General features: G+C 35.3%; 1 protein-coding gene across 1 annotated transcript; it reads right to left on the bottom strand.

Moving 5' to 3' along the window:
* Window positions 1–3130: 3130 nt before the first annotated feature.
* Window positions 3131–19567, bottom strand: LOC123921892 (serine/threonine-protein phosphatase BSL3). Its single transcript, XM_045974594.1, has 21 exons — window positions 18613–19567; window positions 15708–15768; window positions 15522–15600; window positions 15333–15412; window positions 15166–15260; window positions 14967–15066; window positions 12746–12815; window positions 11808–11909; window positions 11652–11733; window positions 11011–11190; window positions 10025–10298; window positions 9262–9499; window positions 9000–9170; window positions 8035–8273; window positions 6480–6564; window positions 6289–6387; window positions 6012–6211; window positions 5850–5925; window positions 4274–4409; window positions 4048–4187; window positions 3131–3852 (listed from the first exon to the last, which is right to left on the bottom strand). Exons 1-21 carry the CDS (start codon window positions 19001–19003, stop codon window positions 3769–3771), a joined length of 2982 nt encoding a protein of 993 aa, XP_045830550.1. The 5' UTR covers window positions 19004–19567; the 3' UTR covers window positions 3131–3768.
* Window positions 19568–20416: the final 849 nt, after the last annotated feature.

Raw genomic sequence — 20416 nt, 5'->3', positions numbered from 1 at the left:
ACCTATATTTAGTTTTATTATATTTTAGGCAAATTTCTTATTTTTATATTTCACCTAGATTAGTTATTTTTATATTTTAGGTAGATTTGTTATTTTTATTTAGTTAGGTTAGTTATTTTTATTTTTACAATCTTTTAGAAGATTTGTTATTTTTATTTTTCACTACTATTTAAACTAAACTATTGTAGCCTTGAAAGGCAACCTTTTGATTCAATAAAAATATAGAGATTTTTCTCAAATTTAGTGGATTCCAAATTACTCCTTCTGGTGGATTCCGGAAGTCTAGTAGATTCTAGATTAGTTACTCTTTCTAGTGGATTCCGGAAATCTGGTGGATTCCAGAGCCTTATCTAACAGGTTTGTCGCTTGCGAACCTGTGTTTTATTATAGGATTAGCGTTTGCTTTTCCTTCACGCTTCCGTACTGCGTCAGTTGGTATCAGAGCCTGGTTTCTCCTGTTCTTTTCCTAACGTGATCAGCCATGGGAGAATCAATTCCGGTTATTAGGGTTCGCAATAACAACCATATTGTTAGGTACATAAAATCAGAACATACTCGTGGTGAATCTGATTTGGAATACTATGAGCGTCGATATTACAAAAGGTTGAAGGATGATTACTACGAGTTTAAAATCTCTGATTCGACATATCGTTGTCCGTTTTGTTACAACAAAGATTACTCGTTGTCCGGCCTTTTGAGGCATGCTTACAGAATGACAGGTTACTCGCGTAAAACGATTAAAGATATTGCTAAACATTCTGTTTTGATAACTTATGTTAATTGGTATGTTAATGTTAAATTTGAGGAAGCATTTAGCATCTTCAATAATGCCAATAACAACAATCATGCCAATAATTTTCATCTACGCCACATAGCTACTAAAACCCTAGACGATAACCAGCCATCTCTTCCCGAGAAACTTGACGATCCTGCTTATAAATCCGAACCGAAAGAAACCGAAGTAGTTGTTGAACAAGATGCTTCGGTTGAAGTTGATGAATCGAAAGATGAGAAGGAAGAGATCGATGAACATGATGATTCAGAGAAAGAGGATCAAACGGATGTGGAGTCTAAAATGGTGGAAACTACAATCGATGAGGAAGGAGTGCTCAATCTAGAATTGGAGGGTAGTTTCAACGAGAACAACAATAACATGGATTATGATGTCCAAACAGAGGCGACACCCGAAATTGATAAAGAAACAAAGGAGAAAGAAGGTCATGTAACAAATTTATCGTCATCGGCAATACGGTATGATGCAACTTCAAGGACAACACAAACAGAGGAACTTATGAACATTGATCGGTATTCTCATGTTATGCATATAAGCTCTACCTCCACTGTGGAGTTATTAGATGTGTTAACAAGTTGTTATCTCAAGTTAGAGGAGAAAAACAAAGAGCAAAGGGTAGCAATCAAGCAAACGAGAAAGAATTTGATAATTAAAGCAGAACCAGTACTAAGTTTCTACTATGATAAACGCATGAGTCAGTATCAAGCATATGAGGTTCTTTATCAAGATAAGAACTCGGGGTCGAGTTCTTTTGAGGTAGAGGAGACTGATGTAGGAGAGTTTCCTTAATAATTTATTATTTTAGCTATATTTAGTTTTATTATATTTTAGGCAGATTTCTTATTTTTATATTTCACCTAGATTAGTTATTTTTATATTTTAGGTAGATTTGTTATTTTTATTTAGTTAGGTTAGTTATTTTTATTTTTACAATCTTTTAGAAGATTTGTTATTTTTATTTTTCACTACTATTTAAACTAAACTATTGTAGCATTGAAAGGCAACCTTTTGATTCAATAAAAATATAGAGATTTTTCTCAAATTTGGTGGATTCCAAATTACTCCTTATGGTGGATTCCGGAAGTCTAGTGGATTCTAGATTAGTTACTCTTTCTGGTGGATTCCGAAAATCTGGTGGATTCCAGAGCCTTATCTAACATGTTTGTCGCTTGCGAACCTGTGTTTTATTATAGGATTAGCGTTTGCTTTTCCTTCACGCTTCCGTACTGCGTCAACTTTCTACGAGGCAAAATTGATTTCGCCCATAGCCACAATAACCATCAAAAGATCATATTTATTACTATGAAAATTATGAAAACTATATTGCGAGAGAGATATAATCTGATTATTTTCATCATACTTCGTGGATTATAAGAGAGGAGAAATTTGGAGAATTAGAGATGGTTTACCATCCAAATTTTGGAAGATGATTGGATCCCATAGTACTTAAGAATGGTTTCAAACCTTGGTCTACAATGCCTAATCGGTATGATTTAGTATTTGTAAATCAAACAATTTTGTAATTTTTTTCTTATATTCGATTTATAGACTAGAGATAAAAAAAATTCTGTCAAAAAAAAATGACTAGAGATAAAAAAAAATTGTTGAATAAACCACTTTGATTTTACTATTTTTGCTTATTTTCTAATTTTTTTTAATCAATGAACTCATTAACTCTTTATTTTTGTTGTCTTGTTGAATTAATCTAGATAATTTATGATAATTTATTAAATTTTGAATGATAATTTTTAAGTCTCATTGGATATTTTGGTCCCCTAAAATGCTCCTTAAATTTAATTATGTTTACATTTTTGTAGCATTTTGTGAATATTTTAATTAATGGGCATTTATTTAAAAATTTGGTCGGGTTAGCCTCTCAACCCGCCAACCCACACTAAAACCGGGCAGTGAAATTTTCAATCTGCTGTCGATAATTGGCTCACCCACCCCGCACGGTTTTAGATGAGTTAGTGGCAGGGCGGGTCCTGACGAGCAAGTTAGCCCATTTTCCATCCCTGCTACTCTGGCTCTTTGAAGACCATCAAATTGCTCCAACCCCTCTATCTTCCACCTTGCAAACTGATGTGTTTAGTACGGAGACATGAGGGGAATTTATTCAGTTAAATTGTTACGATACAGCAGTAGTCAAACTTGGGAGGCACAAGATTGCCAAGTTGCAATGGTCCATCCAATAATAATAATAATGAAAAAGAAAATGGATAGCCACCAAATTTAGTCTAGTGGTTAAGAATTTGGGTAATATGCATGAGATCTTAGGTTCAATCCTCATTGAATCCATTGTAAACCAAAAATAATAATAATAATGAAAAAGAAAACTTAATTCAGTGCCCCAAGCTCTTTGCTGCACAAGGAAAATTACATAATTTTATCAAAATTCACATTTCTGTGTCGGAATATGTTGATTCACACAATTAATTGTACAGAGCTTGATTGACAATAATACAAAACAACACCTATGATACACGGACCCCCCAAGAAAGATTTCTCATATATATCTCACCATCACAGCAAGAGAAGACAAAAAAAAAAATTAAGATTATGACCCCATTGTCCTTGTGATTTTGAAAAAGAATGATAACATGGGGCGATGAGTAAAAAATATGTAAAAATCAATGACAAAATAGCCAACACAGACAATCCATGACACAGAATCATGACCTTGATTTTGTACCTATGGCTCAATTTACAATGGGTGGGTGGAAGCCCGAATGCAACTTTTAGCTTTGTATGAGAAGCGAACCTAGTGGCAGGTACCGACTTTGCTTCTCAAACGTGTATCTTCTAAAGGGATGCTGAGTAACCACCGGTGAGAACCAAGACTGTGAAAGTCTTAAAGCTTTCCACAGTATAAAAGATCAGAAGCTCGCATACCCATAAATGGCATCATGCTATGTACATAACACCGAAATTCAGGCGATAGCACAACCTCTTATTAGAGGCATTCTTAATTATAACTATATCCAAGCCAACGAACCACGGTCATTTGCTACTGGAGGACGACCTCTAGTTGGTGTTGGTGGTCTGTTAGCATTCAACTCCTGTACATATTAAGCCCCCAAAAGAGTTATTTATAAAAAATAAAGTGCAGAAAGAAAGTTCAATCCCGTAGTTAATAGATCAGTTCAAAATTCACTTAGATGTGCCTGTGTATATTTGATAGGTCAAATTTATTTTTAAGCAGCACTAAGAGGGTGCCAACTGTAACCATTTGATGAAAATATTTGAAGGAATACCTGCATCCAAGTATCTTCAATATGTCGTTCTGGTGACGTTTCTGGGGAAGAAAGTGCAGGTGGTATTGGATGAATTAATTTAGGAACCACCACAAGATCCCTCCCCAAAACTAATATTGCCCCAGCATTATTTGCAGTACCTATTACCACAAGTGCCAAAAGTTAATAGGGAAAATGATTTAAGGATGGAAGGGCAATGTACGAGGTACAAGCCAGGAACAAATACCGCAGTAATTTGTAGCTGAGAAAAGGGTGATTAAATGTCCCTGGGCAAAACGCTCAAAGCCATCCATCACACATTCATGTGCACGAACAATCAGCTGAAGATCATTGTTATTGCAAAATTCCATGACTCGGTCAGGCTGCAATGGCAAACACCATTTAGAAATTAGACGCGCATAATAGCAATACTATATACGCAAGTTTAACCTCTTGATATAGCACAAATTCAAAAGTTGTAAAAAGTATGAACAATATTTAACAAGGCAAGTGCCAATAACTAACTACAAAAATTACATCCGTCATAAAAGGGAGTCTTCAAATTAGAGGAAATATAAAGTGCTCGCATTGACTATATAGCATTAGTAAATGAGAAGGGAATACATGAAAAATAAATGCAAGATCTTATAATTTGGGTAGGACCTAACTCAACCCTACAAAACCGGCTTGTAAGATGAGAATTACCCCCACTTATAATCATATCTTCAGATCATCTCTCATTCGATGTGGGACTCTTAAACACACCCTCACGCCCAACACTATTGGGTTCGGTGCGTGGATATAAATGATGAGTGGCCCGAAAGCGGAAACCGAATAGCAGGTGGCCTAACCAATCTTGGAGGAGGCTCTAGTATCATCTTAAAATGTCACCCACTTACACTTATGTTCAGACTTTATCTCATATGTGGGACTCTTAACGCACCCCTCGCGCCTAGAGCGCGACCCAAGTGATCCAATAAATCTTGGATAGGCTCCGATACCATATTAAAATTTGGATCGGGGATAACTCAACAACCCCTACAAAACCGACTTGTAGAGTCAAAGATGTCTCTCACTTATAAAATCATTTCCAGACCTTATCTCATCCAATGTGAGACTCTTAACAAGTACTATTAAATGAAAAATACAGCTATGTTTTCGTTCCTACTTCATGTTATACATAAGTGTCGGTAGCTAAATATTGGTGAAAAATGAAAATCAAGATTTGTCTCCCCCTCTTAAATCAATCAGGACCATTTGATCTTCGTGCACAGCAAGGTATTAATAATTGGCTTTAATAAGATCAAGTGTATTGTTTTAATAGGATCAAGTGTATTGTTTTCTTTTTTCGGTTTTTAGCACATATAGATTCTGAAGAGATTATGGCTCCTGATTTTTAAGATCAGATCAGTACAGCACAGTTTCTATTCTCCTATTTATTCACCCTCTGTAATCAGTTATAAATAAATGAAAATCATTTTTCCGAATAAAGAATAGCTACAAATGTAATTGTCCAACAGACGTGCCTTTAGATTTTGCAGACATTTTAGAGCATAAATATTGTACAATTGATTTTAAAGAATCAAACAACGCTTCAAAACTCGGTACACAAATTAATCGATAGGATTTCTAGAATGACGAAACAGTTAATAGATGAGCTTTCTAAGTTCATCAAATTCAATCAAATAAATTGTATTAATCAGTATTAATATACATATCAAAATCTATTTACTATTTATTATTTAAATCATTATCCAGGCAAAAAGCAACTAATAAACAAAATGATAAACATTTGTCAAATTAAGCAAGTAAAAATCACTCACCCCAAAAGTAACTAACCCTGGACCTCTAGCATTTGGTCGCAGCCCTTCTACACTGTCATTCTCTGTAGGATCAGACCTATAGAACCATTTCATGTTGTCATTCTTCAAAAGGTCCTGAAAATAAATTTTCATCAACGTGTAAGAGGATAGAAATGCACTAACCACAATAGATCCATCAGCACAATTGATCCTGCTTCCATTGTAATAGGACGCTGAATATTCTCAATTTGTTCCAAGTGATTTATTGAACGACCAATACCCCCATGCATGCAAATAATTTTTTTCTCAATTAGAGCTGCAAGAGGAAGCCAATTAAACAGACGGTTTATCCGGTGCCATGTCCAAATTCCATCTCTCTCACCCTGAGAAGAAAATTACAATTTTGCTTCAGTATCCAACAAATGATATAAAATGTATTCCCATGTATGAAATTCCTTACCATCCTCTCAATGCACTCAATTCGAAAACCAAAAAGGGCATTAATATCTGCAGCTTCATGGTTTCCACGTATTAAATGAACATTGTTTGGATACTCAACCTGCAAATTTCACATAATCGGGCATAAACTTAACACCATCAAACTTGATAAGCAATTGCAATACAAAGAAACAACCTATAAATCAATAGTACCTTCAAAGCAAGCAGAAGGCTTATAGTTTCAAGGCTGTGTTGACCCCTATCAACATAATCTCCTAGGAATAGATAATCAATATATCTGATTGTCATTAACACAAAAATAGCAAGTGAGAAAATTGGATGCCTAGATTGTTATCATTCTGCACATGCTATAGTTATGAGGGAAGAAAAAATTTGTCATCGTTCTTATTTTTTAACCATTGACTATCAGATCAACATATGAAAATTCTTTCATTTGTATGCACTAAGTCTAACAAACTATCTAAGTCTAGTAAGCTACAAAATCCAATGCAGACTGTCATATAAATTCCCCATCAAAGCACAATGTAAATATAAAAATCAAAATCAAATCCACAAACACAATGGATTTGTATCATATTATTCCATGACAGGAATGCATGTATCATGCATATTAGTGATAGCAAGTAATACCTGATAGATTACAATGCAAAGACAAGAATCATTTAGATCAGGTAGATCAGGTATAAACGTTAATCAGACCCGAGAAAAAGTGCCATAAATATAGAATTTGATTTTTGAAAGACATATGAAATGTATGCTGGATAGCAAACCACAAGAACTCGTGCTAAAAGATGAGCTTATAACAATGCATCAAGTGTACAAAGTCGAATTGTTGAGATCTCACATTCACTAGAGATATGGTAATAGTAACCTGTATAGAATGCTTAGGCAATCCTTCCCTCTTGAGCTAGCTTTCTGGGCCCAAATTCTACGATGTTATGGGGTGAAATTAGGCCTAGCCCATATTCTAAGATCTTTTAGAGTTGAGTTAAGCCTAGGCCAAATTTTAAGATGATATTGAAGCCTATCCTTGACCTGTTATTGGGCCACTCATATTTGGACTAGATAGTGAATTTGATATTACCATTTCTGAACTATTACACAGCAGAGTATATAGGCTAGATCCTCCAACTGATTTTAGAATTTCTTACTGGTAGGTGCCGACTCAGCATTTTAACAGCACTAACAATAATGCTGACTCAGCAGCTAACTGAAGGACAGGATTTCATTGCCGAATTACACAGAAAGGATGTGCAGCACTAGGCTGACATGGCCAGACTAACTACTGGGCAAGAGCCTATTACAGAAATACTAACACTACAGATGTTCTTTCTGGGCATGAAGAGGTGTGTTGAGATCCCACATCTACTAGAGATATGGCCTTAGTAGTCCTTATAAAGGCTTGGACAGTCCCCACTTCTTTAGCTGCTATTGAGGGTGAGTCAACTGAAATTCTAAGACTACTACAGTAATGCTCAATCTAGAGTGGGACTCCATAAATGTTCGAACAGAAAGTGGTAGCAAACTAAGTAGCACAGATAATTAAAGAATGCAGGTTATCGTTTTTACATCTTGATACATAAATAACCATGCTTAGACACATTGATAAATAACTTATTGGCCTTTTAAACTACAAAATAGACATCAAAAGTTCAAAATGAACTCCATTAATGGCCCAAATTAACTACCCATTACTCACATGAGTCACATCACATATAAAACCATCCATAGGAACTAAGGAACTTACGCTATGTCACCAGCAGTTGATGGTGCACCATACTCATCAAAGAGGCGCATGAGATCCCCAAACTGCCCATGTAAATCACCAAATATTTTAATTGGTGCCCTAAGCTTTATGACAGTTGGTTCGCTAGAAAATATCCTCTCCGCACTATCACAAAGATCTGCAATCTCATTGCAATCCAAGAAAAACTGCCGTCGAACTGGTGGTTTCCATCCACGAGGCTTTAAGAGGTGTGCTATGACCTACATAGAAGGTCAAGAAACTTATCATTAGAAACAAGCTGAATATAACATGAAGCCAAGCTTGATGAATTCAATAAAATCAGTATGTGAATCATTCCAAAAAAAAAAATAAGTATGAGAAGTGATTCAACAAAATAGGTACAAAAAACCCAACATGAGACCAAGATTTAGTACAACCCACTCAGATTATACCCATCAACAGAAAGGATGTGGAGTACGACAAAAAAAAACGAAGGTTAATGAACATAACTTATCAGATGTTCTGTACTTGCCCATTGCTGAACAATTAAAGGATACATCAATATTAAATAATTTGTGTTGTTTTAAAACCAATCAGAATAATGCATTTGATCCATTGATGAACTATTAAATAAAAGGGTTAAATAAGTAAATGGTCCCTATAGTTTTCCAGAATTTTGTTTTTAGTCCCTAAAATTTTTTAGGGACTAAAAACGAAATTCTGAAAAACTGTAGGGATCATTTACTTATTTAACCCTAAATAAAATGTATATAACTTTCCTAATAGAGTTTAGTTTTGATCGTCCAATCATGTGTTGTCGCATCATTTAATTGAGTTTGACCATGATAAACAATTGAAATATTTAATGAAGTGACAATACAGAAATCAGTGTCAAAAATGTTATAGCCAATTGAAAACATTTTCCACCATCACAGTTATGTGAATCCTCTGCACAAAATAATAACAAGTTACAGAGACAAATATACCTTTTTTGGGACACTATTAATAGACATCTGCCGATCTAATAGCTTTCTAGCAGCAGTTGCACTTTCTGGAGTCCCATAACTGACCCGTCTGCCTTCATTTTCAAACTGATCAATTGAAAGCTGCCTAACCATGCCACCTAATGCTCCACCGGTCTCAGCGGCAATAACCACCTGAGCAAAATTCCAGACAAAATTGCACTTGAGTATATCATGAAAACTTGACAATATATATTTTCGTCAGTAATCAAAATGTACCACTCACAGCTCTGTGATGCAGCCTGACTCCACCAGATGCAATACTATTTGGGCCTCCAGGTTCAGGCTTAATCATGGAAGATATTTGTTTCCCACTAGGGGTAGCTTCAGCCCCGCGGTCCCGATCAGGTGATTCAACATCTCCATTCTCTTGCCGTGCCTTGGCAGCAGCCAGTGTGGCACTGATAGCTTCAGCTTCTGCAGCAGATGCTTCAACCAGATACTCAACTCCTTTGCTAGTTCTCCTGTTCGAAGTTTTTCATATGAATGATGGACCCAGAGGTAAACAAAATTATTTCCTCTAATGAAATGATAAAAGCTAGGGTAAATTACACTTCCGTCGGCCCAGAGATACTTAAATTACACTACGCTATCCCCTATTTTCAAAAATTGCACTTCCCTCCCATCCTAAATTAAATCTGAAAAAACCGCTTTGGGGCATTTTTGTTTCTCTATGACTTTCGGTATAATTTTGTACTCCTGTTGTCACATTTACAGAAGCCAAATAGTAGAGGGGGTTTCATTTTTCATTTCATATTTAAATTACTAAAATCAATAATAGAGATTCACAATTAGTTTCGTGTGACACTTATAGTTGCAACAAAAGAAAAAATCTATTGGGGGGTTTGTTTACATTAAATGTACTAAAGTGTAGCGCATTTCATCTTACAAGGGAAGGGTTGTAATTTAAAAAGTAATAATAGGAGGACAGTGTAATTTAAGTATCTCTCTCTAGTGTTCGAGTGTAATTACCGTAAAAGCTATCATACCTAGACCCCTGAAGCAAGGCATTTTCAGGGCTGATATCAGTATACATGTCACCATTTACAGGGGCAGCAACTGGAGTTCCCAAAACAACTGAACCATCAGCAGTCGTTTCAGACATTGTTTGACCTGTTCGGTCATCAACAAATCCATATCGTCCTGGTACTCGTCCCATTTGTACATCAGATGCTGCTGCAGCAGCAGCAGCATGCGAAGCAGCACTTGTTGTTTCCGCAGCAGCAAGATCTTCAGCAACAAGCAGGTCATCCAGCAAGATTCCTGCAGCATAAACACAATGCATTATGATCAATCCTGCTAATAAAATAAAATAAAAAGTTGAACTCACCACCAAATAAAATTTGAAGTTTGAAAGAAAACATCTAAACTTGCAAAATGAACAGGGATTGATGATGGCACATGCTCAAGAACAGTCCAAATAATAGCATAACTTAGATCAACAAAATATTTGATATGAGCATAATGAAAACAGCAACTGTGTTAACGAAATCATCTCTCATAATTATTCACTCATAGTATAGCCTATGCTAACGGTAAACCTAGTTAAATGGTCCAGACGTTTCTTTTAACAGTCTAGACTAGATATGCTCTTCACAACTCTATTTTTCCAAAAGTTTATTTATCTCAACTCTTCTTTTAGCATTTATTGAGTTATTCATATTCTGAAAGAAGGCAATAAAATCATCTACCTTCTGCTTCAAGTCCATAGAAATATCCGAAGAAATGAACTATGTAATATCAAAGAGAGCAATAAAAATCGCCACCGATGATTTATGTAATATCAATTCCCAATAATAGAACAATTAAATATAAATTACAACCAAAGGAAGCAAAGTAACTAAAAAATTGTCACCAGACACTCAGACAGCAGGCTGGCCTAATGAATCGCAATGATCAAACTACCACATGACTCAAGCAAACAGGAAATAGATTCCATTAAGATGAATACACAAAAATTATATTTATGACTTACCACCACGTAAACCACCATAAATAAAAATTAGGTCACCAACAGCAGCAGCTGCATGCCTGCAACGCCGGACCAACTCAACTGAGGCATCTCCACCAGCTGCATCAGCACTGTATCTGCCCGCTCTTGGACTAGTAACAACAGATTTTGTATCACACCAAACGCCAGCAGCAGTGTCCAACACTACAATGGAAACAATAAACCGTAAAATAAGATTCTAAACATAGCATCAATTGATACAACAATAAATCTTTTCTTCCCATAAAAAATAAGTACACAAAATTACCATCGGTAAAATATAACTAAAAGTTACAGCAGCAAGTAGGCACCAGCAAGCTACCCTACAAACAGTAGCTACAGCAGTAATGAAACTCCAAAAGTATTTGTTATTATTACTTAAAAACAGTCATCCAGATTTTCACAAGAATATTCTCTTTATATATTTCACCAAAAATTAAGTTACTCTTTTGTCAAAATAAGAAAATTATGTGCACAGGAGTGGAGGAAGAAAGAAGATAGAGAGCAAGGACATAATAAAAACCAATAATTAGTTTGTTATACATGCAATCAAGATCAAACATAGCCAAACAAAAAAGTACCAGTCAAAGAACACACAAATTTTAAGCAACGCCACAATCAATTACCTGCAACACTCGACGAATCTTCTACCATCCTTCCTCCACCAAGAGCCCCGCCAGACACATGGAGCCTTGCATTCACAAACACCTAGAATCATCAAACAAGTAAATTATGATCCTTGGAATATATAACCAACAAACAAAAAAGGAACTGTATCTCACCGCTGCATGCTGATATCTTGAAGATGGTGAAACACCGGGGGCAATTGCCCATTCCCAACGACCATCTCTATGCTTAGCAAGTCCATATGCACTAGCCAATGGCTGTAATATCAGATTCGGAGCATTGGGGAAATCAATATAAAACCAAATATTAGAAGTGAACAATTTAGAAGAATCACATAAAAATATCTATAAGAAGTTTAACAAAATTAGATAAATCCCCCCGAAGTAATGTTTGTTTGAAGAAAATAGGACTGGAATACATAATTAGAAATTGATAGGAATAATCATGACCAGACACATCGACTCTTATCAATGCCATCTGCTAGAAGGAAAGCATCCCACTTTTACTTGCAAGTAATAGCCTGCCTGAGTAATCAACTTCCGTGTTGCATGCCTAGTATACATTATTTTTAACTCTTGAGAATACCTTGTCATCACCCCTAGTATCCTTATTCTCAAAGCTTAAATATCGAAAACCAACATACACAGAGCTATCTAGAGTATGAGACTGGGCAACTTGAGGCAACTATCATATGGTGTCTCTTTAGCTTAAGATAAAGATATAATTAACTCTCTTCTTCAACAAATAAAAAATACATATTTTAAGTAACTCTCGATGGGTCATGATGCAAGCAAAGCCATTAACAAACAGATAAAGAAAAATTTATATCAATTATCAATGACAAACTCAGATTGTTTTTGTTGTCAAACAATTAAAAAGACTCCTTGGTGAACCAAATCAACAGAATAAGCCTATGTTTGTATTTACGGTGGAATCCAACTGTACTGAACGCACCTCCACCTTGAAGCTACAAGTTGTAGCTTCTCTATATTCATGGTACAATTGTCTTGTAACGTGCGAAAAATTAAATCAACGCCACCAACCCAAACATATTATAAGAAAGTGAAAATTTACGAGCAGATGGATAACTCACAACGCTATTGGCATCCCTCCCTCCACAAAGCAGAAGAAGCCCATCAGAGCGTGCACTTGCAGTTGCATACCTACCCAGAAATAAATGAAAATCCAGCAACTCAACCTCACATTATAAATTCAACCACAACATGATAGCCAACATAAACAAATAGAAACCAAAGTTATTTGATGATATCAAGTTATCAACCATGGTTCATAAAGCAGTCTACTGTGCTCACAAAAAAACATAACAGTGAGCTTACTTCATCCCAGAAACAAAATATTAATGCTAATTAGAGATTTAACGAAAAACGTGTCAAGAATCCAGATTGATCACATAATAAGTAACTAACAAAAAGAAAAAGCTCATCTAAAGTCAGTTTGTCTCCAATATGAGAAAGTAAAGGTGTATCCACTCTTATATCATTTAGTGGACTAAAATCACAATACACTTTATTATTAAGCTAAAGAGGATATGCACCATATTCCTTTAGTTGGTCATGTTAGAGACAACTTCAATTAAAGGAGCCATTTCCATTACAGAATGATAGTATTTATAATTTTACACTTCTGCTTCCAAAATGATTCACGTGTTATTTCAAAATTCAATTCATAGGGCCCTACTCAAGATTTGCAATGTCATTGTTATCACACATAAAGGAAACCCTACATAAAGGAGATTCGGCTCTGATATCAATATGCTCCTAGACTGAAGAAAGAATAAATCAATGACTAACCAATAAGCCAGAATATACAAGGCAATATGTAAACAAATGGATACTGTGCTTGACATAGCTGAACTAGTGGAAGTATAGAAAACTCAGTTTGCACTGATTCTGTAAATATAAAATCAAATGCTATATTGGAGAAGGAGAGAAATAGTAGATAATACTTGACACATAAGAACAAATCCAAGACATCGTTGATCCTAAACATGAAAATAGTTTTAAAACCAGGCACAGCCCTCTCATTGACATCCAAAGTCACACAATATGATACCAAGCAAAACAAACAAAATCATTAGTGTGTGTGTGTGTGTGTGTGTGTGTGTGTATAGATATATAGGGGGCATATCAAGTGAGAGGAGTGTTTTATTGTGAGAGATGAGAGGAGTAAATATAAACCATTAGATGTAAAAGGACGGTCCTGGTTAAATTCCATTCTTTAAGTGCAGGTTACTCTTTAATACACTCTACCCCCTTTCTGCGATTCTCACTTGCTCTCAGATTCTGCATTTGTCGCTGCTACTTCTTCGATTCAAAAATCTCTGGAATCTAATATTTCTAATAACGAGCCCAAAATCAGTTTCCTGACCTAGAAAATTCTACAATTTTTTTGAAATTGTTAATTGCATAGCTTTTAAGTTTTAAGGCCATTGCTAAAAAAGCATTTGAGAATCTCGTTGATTGCCATCGATGCACACAGGACCAAGAAAAACAAAATCAATCTTGTTGTTTTTAATAATAACAAAAAAAAAACGAAAACAATCCTCCATTGAGTTATGATTGGCACAACCTCTTTTTAGGGTAAAACATGGCACAACACCTGAATCACTATGGATATTGAAACAAAACATTTTAGCTAGCTATTTGATTCAAAAAACTGTGCAAAATAGTTGAAAGGTTATTAGGGGTACAATGAATTAGGTGTGTGGCCGTGTGGGAATGAAACATGGAAGGCCGCTGGGGAAGACGGAGAGAGATATTATAGTGTGCATTGAATCTTAATTATTAATTAAAGTTAAGATTTAATCAGGACCGTCCTTTTACATCCAATGATTTGTATTTGTTCCTCTCATCTCTCACAATAAAACACTCCTCTCACTTTATATGCCCCCTATATATATATATATATATATATATATATATATATATATATATAAATGGGATTTGATATAACGCACCCACTAATTTTTTTGTGAAGGTGTGCTGTACCATTGTGCACCGTTTCACTATGGACAAAAGCACCACTTTTTCCTTTCAAAAATTATTTAAAGTGATGGGTAATCATGTAATCTAAACTTTAATGTTTTTTATTGATATTTTTTATCCCAACATGAACCTAGCTAACGACAGTCCTTATGCAACCTAGTTAAAGATATCAACGCTTCGAATCGAAACAAGATAATCTTCCCTAAGAACCTATCTCAAGGCATTATAAATATAAAGCATTTAAAACTTATATGAATGTAGTGAAGTCAAAATATTAGTCAAGAAAGGTAGAGTTCATGAACTCAGTACATGCATGGAGGTGGGCCCTCTCCTTCTGGCTCCAGTTTGCGCCATTCATAAGGCTTGGCAGCTGTGTCTAAGGCCCATACATCAGCCAAAGGTCTCTTTCCTGTAAAGCAGTGATAAAACACAAAGTGTAACATGCAATAAATTTACACTCAGAAAAACAACAACCGAGTAAATTATGTAAAAGCATTTGGGTGGATACCATCATTGCCTCCAATAGCCATGAGATATCGCTGCCCCACCAAAGCCATAACATGTCCATATCGTGGCCCTGGTCCAGGCCCTGGAACACCAACTCTACATAACATCCAGAACAAGTATCAGATAAATGCAATTAAGAAGGGGGTAAAGAGAGGTTACTAGTCTAACCTGTGCCATCTTGGTCGTTGCTGTGTGAGATCAAGAACATGAAGGTCCTCCGCCGACAATCCAGCAGGACCAATGCCACCCTATTTTACGATGCAACATTACTCTAAGAATTAAGCCAATCATTTAAGGAAAGGAAACATATTAACCAATAATACTAAGTAAACATATGAGATAATCTCTCTGCACTACCTGAATAACTACCATCGTTCCCACAGCGGTGGCCACATGCGCAGCCCTTGGGGTTGGAGGCTCTCCAAAGGGAGTTATCCTGCATTAAAATTTCCTCGTAAGCACTAAAGTGATGCACATAAGAGCATACAAGGATTATTAGAGCATTAATAAAGGCTGGAAAATATATTCTAGTTCTAAGCTTACCTAGACCATTTATTAGTCAAGACATCATAACAGTGGACGTCAGCTGTGGCACCCGCTAAACCTGCAGGGCGAATGTAATATGCCAATCATGATAAATTTTAAGCATAAACGCGTATTTATTCAATCAATGTCAGTTATTTTTCAAAGGAGCAAATGTATAAATCTGGACAAATCATTATTCGACTTGTACTAAGCAAGGGGTATACAACACAAATAAATTGATCCACTTTCATGTAGGATGCTCTCTGCAAGGCATCATCATACTCTCATCTTTTGTTCCCACCCATGATACTTGTAATTAGTTGTAAGTTATATGTTGCAACTAAAATGAAAACAGTAGAAAGATAATTCATTGATTACTGGTTGGGGGGGTGATGGTTGCAGAGGTGTTATGGTGAGGGTTCACGACGGGAGGTTCCTATTTTTTTAAGGGTGTCATGACTTATCTGTGGATTTCTAAGCATGTGACATGAGGAACATATAGCAATTCTCGTAACAAAAACAGACATTTGGTTACAAAAATGAGTTTATTGAAACGTGATTAATGTATTGATTTTATTTTGCAAATATGTGTTAGATAAAATTAAATGTTTGAATGATATTAATCACGAGTATTCTTTAATATGTGTAATTACCAAAAGGGTATGAGTTTTAAAAAGTAGTATTAATATTAATATCACTGCCAAATAAATAAATAAATAAATTATAATCTGCAAAAAAAAAAATTAATAAGTTCCATCAAAAGTCATATTTAACTTAATTAATAACAAAGGCAAATAAATATAAAGAAAACTCTACTACAATATTGATGAAAGTACAAGATAACATAACATGAAAATTCATATGCTCCAACTTAAACATGGAAACGGGAATTAGATTGCTTGCATAGGACATTGGTACTAGTAGCCTGATAATAAATTAAAAACCAAGCATTCTTAATCTGATTTGTGTATACTTATTCTTCGATCCGTAAAGTATATTAAATGATAAATAATTCAGATTATTAGGAAAATAAAAACTATCACCCCACACGCAACAATAATCAACCATCAAACATGTCAAACCAACCCTTTTGGTGCAATAATTAAGGAGGATTTAGCAATGTAAATTTCATTTTCATGTCATATATGACATATGCAACATCAACAGAGGCAATGGGAAAATAGGAAATTAAAATTGTCAGACACACAAAAAGAATACATGTGTATGTTTGGTTCCACTTTTGGAGGTGTAGAATTGATTCTGTTGTGTTTGGATGTCATTAACTCTCTTATTTAACTTCTTAAATATGTATAAATATATTTATAAGGACTTGTCATAAATCAAATATCTATGAACTTACTTTAACTGAGAAGTTCAAGTAAATTCAAGCCTATGTCCCCAAGATGAAGAAGTATCCAAGGCAGGCAAGCTTTAAGGGAGCCACGGTTTCCACAACTACAAACACCTAGTGTGTGTTTGGTTTTGCAGTTGCAAAAACTGATATTGAATGGATTGATTTTGGTTAAAATTGATTGAATGTAAAGTGATTTAATTATGATAGGGCAAATTACACTTACCTCACCTGAGTTATATTCAAATGTCACTTAGAACCTCTCTAGTTTGACCAAGACACTCACCTCCCCTCTAACTAACAGCATCAATCAATCATTAGAAAAAAAAACTAAAGAATCACTAGGCCTTTATTTCTCATCATGTCTCTCTATTTCTTGAGCGTGTAATACCTACTCCCTTTAGCAGAGTTGCTTTGCTGTAATTTTAGCACCACTCGATCAGATATTCTTTTTCCAATTCTATTACCCCACCTTTGGTGTCAGATTATTAGGGGGAATAGTAATGACACTGAGTGATTTGTATTCACACTAGTATTTTGAAAGCATAATATAATCATACTCTTGCATTTCTTCACAAAATCAATGCATACATTATTTTACTCCTCCCCCTAGCTCATTACCATTGATGAATCACAAAACTATTCAAGCTTTTTTTTTAACCAATTCACTATGTTAGGAACTTTTCCAATTGATATTAGTTTGTCACGACTTTCTTTCCTGGGTCATGTTTTCATGTTTTGAGATTGTTATTTATTGGTAGCATGAATGTTGTACTTTTCATTTTACCTCGTGTGTTTCAATGTGCTTTGTTTGAAGGTAAAGGTAGAGGCAAATGCATTTTGTCAATTGATGGCTGTAGAGGTTAACGACTAAAAAGTAACAGGGGTAAACAGTTAGTGAAAGTGCAGTTAATGGTGGACAAACAGTGTTAAGGTGCAAGGGGGCCGTTTGCTAGTTTGAGAGAAACTTAAGGGAGGTTAGTGTTTACTTACAAAATAGAGGGGGTGTTTGCGTTTTTTAACTAAACCATATGGGAGGTGAATGTAATTTTGCCCGTTTTAATACAATCATCTAAAAGTGAGTTGAACGTTAAATTTTAAGTTAAAAATCATGCTTCGAGGCAACAGCTCCAAATCTCCACTTCAAGGTAAAACTTCAAGGTAAAATTTATTTCGGAGGCAAAAGCAATTCAGTCAAACATGTCAAAATCAATTTCATGTGTGTGTCTACAAAAAAGATGCCACAAAAATTTAATAGCCCTGGAAAACCATCCCTCTCATTGCATTTTCATGACCTAAAAACAAACAATGTAATGGGGGCCTTTGCATTTACACATCAAAAATAACTACACAAAAACCAAAAGCCTACCTATATATAGCTAAATTAAACTCTTCTTTAAAAGAAACCAATCAAGCACACAAAGCTTCTTGCATAATTTCCAATTTTCGAACTTTAATCAAACTATATAGTATATACCAGTTCCAAAACACTCAGCAACTGCATCTATATATATTACTGCTATTTTAAGCAAAAAACGAAGAAAAAAATACACATGAAAGTGAAATACTTACGTATGCCTGCATTTCCTGCAGATGTAGGAGTCCCTGAAGCAGCAGAATTCCCTTCAAGTGCCGTAGCACCGCCGAATAAAATCAGCCTCGGCCCAATGTATCCCGGCGTTCCTTCCTCTCCAACCGCCGGCACAGCTGTCAACGTGTGACCACACCGCGGACCTGGTCCATCCTCCTTCTTTTCCAAAATCGCATCCACCACTGTATAACACGGCGCTAGCCTCGGGCCAACAACCGGACTATGCTGCATCTGAGCAGCTGTAGCCGCTGCCGCACCTTGCTGCTGTGGTTGTTGCTCCGACGGCGTTTCACCTATTTTATCTCTCTCTTCATTGTTCTGCACCGTTGAATCCTGATCGTTCTCTGCCACCATCGAAGAATCAACATCCATTGTTTAATTAACCCTAAGATTCAACCAACTCCGTTAAGATCGGAGCTAGAATTTCCGCGAAATCGCGTTCCGAAGTAACATTTCAAAATTGAAAACCCTAACTCAGATTCTCAACTCTTCAATTCAAAGAAGAAGAAAAAAAAAAAAAAAACACGAAAATCTTCTGAAAAATTCGTCAATTAGGTTTTCTCTTTTTCTTTCCCTTTCACTTCTTCGTTCTCTTTCTGAATAATATGAAGAAATGAACGAAACGAAACAAAACAGAACGGAGGAGAAAATCACAAAGCACCTTCAGCAACAAACATACTAATCGTTAAACAAATTAATTTTAATTTTGACTAAATTTAAAAAGTAATCGATTATCTAAAATGAAAGGATTGGGTCTTTCTTTCTCTCTAACAATAATAATGTATTTTTTTAAATTATTAATTATTATAGTAATTATTTTTGTGTTTATTGTTTTGTTTTGTTGGTGACCGGAATATACCGGTAGGGGTGAAAATGGGACGGCGGAGGGGCGGAGAAGAGGGGCGGAGAAACCGGAACAACCGGGGATTAGTTAAAGTATCAACGGTGTTCACTGGTTGTTCCTAGTTGTAAGGAAGGTTTGTCTTATACAACTAAGGTTGACAACTAAGCAAGGGTACCCCACCATTTTGGTTTTTCTCTTCTTTATCGCTTTGTCCTAAATGAAATAGTTGTCCACAGTCTATATTTGGAACATAAAAAATCTTTTTGCTCTCATATTATTTTTTTTTTTTTTAAGGATCTCATATTATTGTTTTAGTTAATTTAATTTATATAAAAACAAAAAAATTGAGAAAAATTTATATAAATGTTAAAATAGTGAAAATATTATGGGTTGAATATTTTTCATTCATATTTTTTAAGATCGATACAGGTGATGAAGATAGCTAGATATTTATTAAAAAAAAGTGTTAACAAATAAAAATTTAAGGCTAAATTGCATTTTTGACCCTCTTAGGGTCTGTTTGGTTCTATGGAAAGAAAGTGGGAGGAAAAAAAATCACGCAAACCAAATGCATAGTTGGGCTCATGCATTGGTTTGCGTGATTTTCTTTCCTCCCACTTTCTTTCCATAGAACCAAACAGACCCTAAGTTTCAGAAAGTTGCGATTTTAGCCCTCTATGTGTCAAAATAGCATTTTTAGCCCCCTAACTTTACCTCCTTTTGCAAAAAGTTAATTTTAACCAAGTCAACACTGATGTGGCAAGTCACTTAAGTGACTCAGCTGCCACATCAGCTTTTTTTTCATCTAATAATTAAAACAATATATATATATATATAGGTCAGGATCAAATGACACTGATTAGTTTGACATCAAATGTTACATCTCTCAATAACGTTTTAACCAGTATAAATTTTATAAAATTCACCGTTGGATTGAAAGT

This window comes from Trifolium pratense, linkage group LG4 (genome assembly GCF_020283565.1).
Source record: "Trifolium pratense cultivar HEN17-A07 linkage group LG4, ARS_RC_1.1, whole genome shotgun sequence".
Classification (NCBI taxonomy): domain Eukaryota; kingdom Viridiplantae; phylum Streptophyta; class Magnoliopsida; order Fabales; family Fabaceae; genus Trifolium; species Trifolium pratense.
Note: the sequence above shows the minus strand (reverse complement) of the source record. Positions and strands in the feature narration are given on the sequence as shown.

What these genes read in the sequence shown, in the direction of transcription:
- LOC123921892 (XM_045974594.1), bottom strand. Translation starts at nt 19,003, where the DNA reads ATGGATGTTGATTCTTCGATGGTGGCAGAGAACGATCAGGATTCAACG. An exon ending in GAACGATGGTAGTTATTCAG is followed by an intron (nt 15,413 to 15,521) that starts GTAGTGCAGAGA and finishes ATCGTAAAATAG; the next exon opens with GGTGGCATTGGTCCTGCTGG. An exon ending in CAACGACCAAGATGGCACAG is followed by an intron (nt 15,261 to 15,332) that starts GTTAGACTAGTA and finishes GATGTTATGTAG; the next exon opens with AGTTGGTGTTCCAGGGCCTG.